Source organism: Elephas maximus, chromosome 25 (genome assembly GCF_024166365.1).
Source record: "Elephas maximus indicus isolate mEleMax1 chromosome 25, mEleMax1 primary haplotype, whole genome shotgun sequence".
In the NCBI taxonomy this organism is placed as follows: domain Eukaryota; kingdom Metazoa; phylum Chordata; class Mammalia; order Proboscidea; family Elephantidae; genus Elephas; species Elephas maximus.
In genome coordinates, this window is record NC_064843.1 from 18,866,687 (window position 1) to 18,873,718 (window position 7,032).

Below are 7,032 nucleotides of genomic sequence, written 5' to 3' on the forward strand. Positions count from 1 at the left end.
TTAGAATAAAATGGAGACTCCTCCTCATGGTGCCCAGTCCTGTCCCTATCCCCCTTGCTCATCAAGGTCCACCCCTCAGGCACATCCACTTCGACTTACCCTGTGGGCTGTCCCCATGCTGCTAGGCCTTTGCCCGGCTGGTTCCTTCCTATTCTCCTTGAACAGTCCTTCAGGCACAAGGGTAAATGTTAATTGATACCAGTCTCAGTATGGGGGATACAAGAGGAGGAGTGGGGACTGTGGCAAACTGGGTCCACAACCTAGGGAACATGGACCTTGTAGTGTCTAGGTCTCCTCAGTCTCTCTCACAGCCCCTTAGGTGGCGACTTCACAGCATCTACCACCATTCTGTTACTCTTATCTGTTTGACCATGACTAGTTGGTTCATCTCCCCGGCTGCAACACCAGCTCCCAAGGATGAGCACTTGCCTCACTGCATGCTCAGGGCTAGGCATGCAGCAGGTTTGCTATAATGATTTGAGGAATAAATTAATACAGAGCTACATCTTTGAGACAGAGCAGACTATGCCCTGGGGCCTCCACCCACAGACTTCTACTCCAAAGGTCAAAAACTCCAATACCAACAGGGGCCCAGCAGGCAACAATGGTGGGACGCACGCCGGGGGCTTCCCACAGACCAGTGTCTGCAGATCGGATACAACAGAATATTCTCTGCTTCCACAAAAAACCACCTCATTTTTCTCAAAAATTAAGGGCCACGTTTGGATAATTTCTGTTTTCCTACTTTTGTGAAGACACATGATTTAAAGAAATATTTCCCTTACGATGGTTACAGGAAGAAATCAAAGTTTAAAACAACGGTGAATGTTAACTGACAGCAGCCCCAGTGTGGGGGTGGCAACAGAGAAGAGTGAGGACTATGGCAAATCAGGGGGCCACAACCAGGAAAGACGGACCTAGCGGTACCAGACTGCCCACTTGTAAAAAGAAGCCAGAAATTCAGATCTTTCAGTGAAAATTCTCCATTTTAAAAACACTCCATGGATGGAACCAATCAGCTCTGAATGCTGGATCTGGCTTCTGGCTGCCCGTTTGCAACCTCTGACCTAGCCCATCTGTGGTTAAAAGTACCAGATGCTTTCTCAGCCACCATCCTCCGCTCACTCGGGTAAAGGCCCCTGCCTTCCACTCTGGGTGTCGGAAGGTGCTGGCTTCCTTCCCTCCCCTCCACCTAGGTCACTGACCCCTAGTCTATGGGCCAAACCTGTTCTGTATCCCAGTTCATGAACCAAGTGGAATTTGGCCAGGAATTCCCAGCTGGGTGGACACCGGTACCCAGGCATTGGGTAAGCCCCTGAGCTCACACCCTCATAAATCACACCCGGAGGCACACATCTCGCTCCCTGCCATCTTGAAGCAGCTTCCGGAGACCTCCTCTGAAACTGCCACAAAAGAAGAAGTAAAAGAGAAAAAAGAAACTAATTGAACAGAAAACCACAAAGGCACTGGAAAAAGTAAAATGCTCACCTGCCAACAGATCTCAACGTTCTGCCCCGTCCAACAGCTCCCTGGTCCTCTGGGATGCACGTGCAAAGTCCCCGGGGCAGCTCTGCCTTCTCCCTAGCTATGTCTCCCACCTCTCCCTTTCAGCCTGCTGCTCTTCTCTGTATCCCAGGGAACACTCTGCTTCACCCCACCCCAGGGCCTTTGCAAGCATTCTTGCAAGCACTCTATGCCTGGTACAGCTTTCTCCTTCCACTGGCCCTGGCCAACTCCTACTCATGCTGTAGGGCTCAGCCTAAAATGCTGCTACCACCGGGATGCCCTCCCTGACCACACCAAGACAAGGCAGGGGTCCCTCTCTTATTCACCCTCCTGGGTCTCTGAACACTCCTGGGTGGTGAACACTCAGCCTCAGCTTTCTCTGAGATGCCTTCCGCACTCCCTGCCTCCCAAACACACACGATACTCAAACCCTGTGTTGCGTTCTCCGTGGCATTCATCACACTTTTGAAGTTTTATGTGCTTATGTATTTATTGTCTGTCGGCGCTGTGACAGCGAGACCTTGTGTGTCTCACTGACTTGGTGTCCCCAGCTCCAGGCAGGACCTGACACATAGTAATGGCTGGGTGTGTTGAACACAGCAGGCCCCACTTGCCTAGGAATTCCAGGACGCTCCAAGGGCTGGGCTCCCTAGACTGAGACACCTACTGCCCCACCCAATAAAAGCCCCCAGTGACCCTGGGAGAAGGGCCGATAGAGTCTGTTCCCCAGCCTGTTCCCAAACCAGACTTCCCTCTCCCCAGCTCATGTGCCCACCTGGAAACAGCGTCGGGCCCTGCAGTCTGCTAAGGAATGAAGCTTTAAGGGGCGGCTGCTTGTGCCTCTGCTCTGGAGCCGTTTCCGTTTCTTTTGGTAAACAAACTTCAGCAAGGGCTGTAAGTGGGTTTATTGCTACATGGAGCTACAGGGAGTTGAGACTCTTCATTACGACCCTTACAAATGAGCGCGAGCCAACACATGTCTGAGTTAGAGAGCCCTGAGTGAGGAAATGAAGTTAATACATGCAGTTTCTCTGGAAGGCTGTCCCTAATAGAGACAAAATGGAGCTGGGGTTTGGCTGCTGGGCACAATGACATCTCAGGGCTGACAGCAATGGAAAGGAGGTAGAAAGATACCCAGGAGGCTTAAGCCAGTGAAGATATGAAAACCACCTAAATCCCCATCCCTGCTGTCGAGTTCATTCCGACTCATAACGACCCTATAAGATGGAGTAGAACTGCCCCATAGGGTTTCCAAGGAGCAGCTGGTGGATTCCAACTGCTGACCCTTTGGTTAGCAATCTAAGTTCTTAATCACTATGTCACCAGAGCTTCCCTGAACTATATAGTACATCTACAGATCTTCACTTGGAGTCCTTGGTTTAGTACAAACGGTTAACGTGCTCGGCTGCTAACAAAGGCTGGAGGTTCGATTCCACCTAGAGGCACCTCGGCAGACTGGCCTGTTGATCTAGTTCCAAAAAATCTGCCACTGAAAACCCTATGGAGCACATTCTCCTGACACACATGGGTCGCCATTGGTTGAAATCGACTGGACAGTTCCTGGTTGATTGGTTTGGTTATGTCACTTATCCTGTTGGAGATTCGGTTTCCTCAGCTACAAAATGGGCACAACACCAAGTTACTGGGTCAGTGCCAGGATGCAATGACATCATCCACAAATAGCTCCGCACACTGTGGGTGCACAGAATGTGCTGAGGAAACAGTACTAATATTTCTTTGTGGAATACTAAGAAGCCAGAGGACGACTTAGAGCTTCACTACCCCATACGGAAGCCACAAGTGACTGCTGTTATGGCTCTTAGGTGCCATAGAGCAGGTTCTGACTCATAACGACCTTATGCGTAACACAATGAAACACTGCCTGGTCCTAGCCAGCCTCCCAACTGTTGCTGTATTTGAGCCCACTGTTGCAGCCACTGTGTCAACCCCTTTCATTGAGGGTTGTCCTCTTTTTTGCTGACCCTCTACTTTACCAACCATGATGTCCCTCTCCAGGAACTGGTCCCCCCTGATAACATGTCCAAAGTATATGAGACGAAATCTTGCCATTGTCACTTCTAAAGAGCATGCTGGTTGTACTTCTTCCAAAACAGACTTGTTCGTTCTTCTGGCACTCCACAGTATATTCAATATTCTCCCCAGTCACCATAATTCAAAGGCAGCAATTCTTTTCCCGTTTTCCTTATCCACTGTCCAGCTTTCACATGCATACGAGGCGATTGAAAACACCATGGCTTGGGTCTGGGGCACCTTCAAAAACTATAAAGAGGTCTTTTGCAGCAGATCTGCCCTGGGCAATGTATCGTTAGATTTCCTGACTACTTATTACACGCCATTACTAAGTACTGAAAATGCGACTCACCCAAATTGAGACGTGCTGTAAGTTTAATGTCACAGGCCCAGTTTTGAAAATTTAGTACAAAAAATGGAAAATCTTAACTTTTTTTTTTATCTTGATCAGATGTTGAAAGGACAACATTTTGGATGCCCTATGTTATTTTTTTTATGTTATTTTAACAATATTAAAATTAATTTCACCAATTTATCTTATATGGCTCCCAGAACACTTAAAATCACATAGGTGGCTCACTTTTGTGGCTTGAATTCTTTTCTATTGGTCAGTGCTCATGGCTACATTCCAGCATGGAAACGTCCACGCTATCTTTTAAAAACTGAGATATAATTCACATACCATAAAACTCACCCTCTTAACACGTTCCATTCACTGGTTTTTAGTATATCCACAACGTTGTGCAAACATCACCCTGAGCTAATGCCAGAACGTTTTATGCCCCCCCCCAAAAGAAGCCTGGTACCCATGAGCAGTCACTTCCCATTTGCCCATGCTATTTCGAGTAAAGAAAAGCAAGTTCCTGAACAGTATTACAGTATCAAGTGGAGTTTTGTAAAAAACAAAACAAAAATATGTGAATATGCATACCTACGTCTGTAAATGCATTTTCTACACGTCTGGAATGATGTACACCAAACTTTCACTGATGGTTATCTCTGAGAACAAGCACTGAGTGGGGGTGAAAAGGGAGAGGGTGTTCACCTTTTATTTTAAATACTTCCCTACCGTCTGGGGAAAGCCTTAGAGAGCATTCAGTGCTTTTGCAATTTAAAAATGGCATGCATTGAACTTCTGGTCCTAAATAACTCCCGGTGAACTTGGGTAAATGAGTAACTTGTTTACCGCACTGGTGACGGACTGGTTTCAGATAAAGACAGTCTAGTTTTAGATCCTCTTTAACATGATGCCTTTAAAATAGCAAGCACAGACAAGCTATTCCCTCTCCTAGCAACAGTGCACGGACCGAGGCCTCGGGCTGCCTTCCGAAGACGGAGCCTGCCCGCTCCTCCCGGCACCGTGCACACAGCTCAGAGGGCAGGGGCAAGACCAGGGCTCGACCTCCCCACAGGGCCCGGCCAGCACAGGGCAGCAGCTCCGAGCGCGCCCTGCCCGGCGCTGCGGGGGCCCGGCGGAAGCTGGGGGGCCCCGGGGTGGGGATGGGACTCGGGTCTGGGCCCTGGGGCCGCTCTCGGCTGGAGGAGGGGGCAGGCGCGAGCTGCCACGCATCTCTGGGTGGCGCCAGGCAGCCACCGCTTGGGAAAAGAGGGTACCCTGGTCCCCCCGCTCCGGGCCCGGAGCCCCAGCGCCGACGCAGAAAATGCTTGCTGCTGAGAAGCCGAGGACGCCCATGTCCAGAGCGGACATGGCCAAGTTCAGGAGCGCCGGGGGCCGCACCATCCACGGCTTCCTGGGGACCCCCAGCCTCGAAACTCCCGGTCCTCCACCTCCTGTCCGGTCCCTACCTCGGCCCCCGGCTCGGGCGTCAGGAAGAGCGCGAGCTCGCGCACCCCGCTGCGCACCGGCTCCGGCCGGTCGGCGTCCAAGAGCAGCATCAGGAGGGCGCCGGGGTCCGGCCGGCGGAGGCTGCCCGGGAGCGGGTCGCAGCTGCCCGGCCTCGGAGCCCCGCCCCCGGCCTGCTGCATGCCCCCGGCCCGCCTGGCGGAGGCGGGGCAGGTGCGCACCAGCCGCTGCGGCGCCCGGAGCGCCTGACCGCGCGAACAGCTCCCCCTAGTGGCGCGCGGCGCGCACTACGCCCGGCCCGCGCTACCCAGTAAACCGAGTAATTCGCAAACTCGCTGGCCAATTAGAACCACGTGGGTTTCTTTTAAAAATTCCAAAGCGCAGACCACTCACAATCCGTGGGGCTGGGGCCTGGGCATCAATAATTTTTGAAATTCCCCAGGTGATTCCAACACACAGGAAAGTTTGAGAACCAGCGGTGCAGGCCACCCTTCCAAGAACCCCAGCCGTGCAGCGGTTTCTAACCCGCGCGGCACAAAAGAAGCCCCTGGGGAGCTTTTTAAAGGCCCAGAAGCCAGGCCACACCCTAGACCGATTAAATCAGAATCCCTGGGGTGGAGCTTGGACAAAAGTGTCTTTTAAAGCTCCAGGGGTGATTCTAATTCTCGAAGCTAGAGAACCTCTCTTCTAAAGGGTCTCTTTTTTTTTAAGCCCAAAAAACTCCACGCCCAAGGCACATCCTACTAAAGCATCTAGTTTGTGCCAGGCGAGAGCCTGGGAAATTAGGAAAACCACGTGTGGAGGTTCTCTTCCTCCCAGCCGCAGCTTCTACCGCGTGGGTTCCACTCGTAGCAGCCTGTCTTTAGAGCCCTAAGTCTGACCCCCAGGCCCTAGGAGGCTTGCTTAGACCCTTTAGAGGCCCCAAGGCTGAAGAGAGTGAGTTAAAACCCAAAATCCATTGTCGACGAGTCGATTCCGACACACATCGACCCTATAGGACAGAGTAGAACTGCCCCCATAGGGTTTCCAAGGCTGTAAAGCTTTAGGGAAGTAGACGGCCACATCTGTCTCCTGAGGAGCAGGCGGGTGGGTTTGAACCTCCCGGTTAGCAGCCTAGCGCTTTAACCATTGCTCCACGAGGGCTCCTTACAGAGCGGGACGCGTCTCCAAAATCAGTGCTAATGAAAAAGTACTAAAAAAAAAAAAAAAAGGTAAGTCGATATAGAGAAACCTAGAGTTCTGATTTTTCAAGTGTTAAGTTTATTTGTTCGTTTTTTAATGAGGTGGGGGTAGGGTTGCCAGCTTTAGCAAATAAAAATAAAGGACGCCCTACATCCTGCTCCCCATTAAATTGGAATTTTTTTTATCTGAAATCCACATTTAACAGGATGGCTATATTTTCTTTGGCAGCCTCAGGTAGGGGGTTGTGCCATCTGCCTTTTAGGTAACCCATCACTGTGCAATACCCACTTCCACGTCTGCCCACCCCACTGCTAACTTCCCGGCATCTCCCTCCCACACACTCAGGCCCTCAGGCCAGAGTCATTTTCTGGAAGATTCTTGGCAAAGACATGAGACGTAGGTGCTTAGGAAGAGGGGGTTTGATGGAAAGTCACTGAACCTGCACATGTCCATCATTGTCCTGATGTTCCTGACACCCAATTATTCGGCCCGCCTGCCAGGGACCTCCC

At 51.2% G+C, this 7,032-nt stretch overlaps 1 protein-coding gene across 3 annotated transcripts in view; it reads right to left on the reverse strand.

The window, feature by feature from the left end:
* The window catches only part of BCAS4 (breast carcinoma amplified sequence 4), a 60,833-nt gene extending 55,268 nt beyond the window's left edge, over positions 1-5,565 (reverse strand). For all 3 annotated transcript variants that reach the window (XM_049869869.1, XM_049869870.1, XM_049869868.1), the window contains exon 1: positions 5,344-5,565. In XM_049869869.1, the coding sequence (XP_049725826.1) occupies positions 5,344-5,523 (180 nt within the window). In that variant the 5' untranslated portion in view covers positions 5,524-5,565. The remainder of the gene's footprint in view (positions 1-5,343) is intronic.
* Between the last annotated feature and the right edge of the window lie 1,467 nt (positions 5,566-7,032).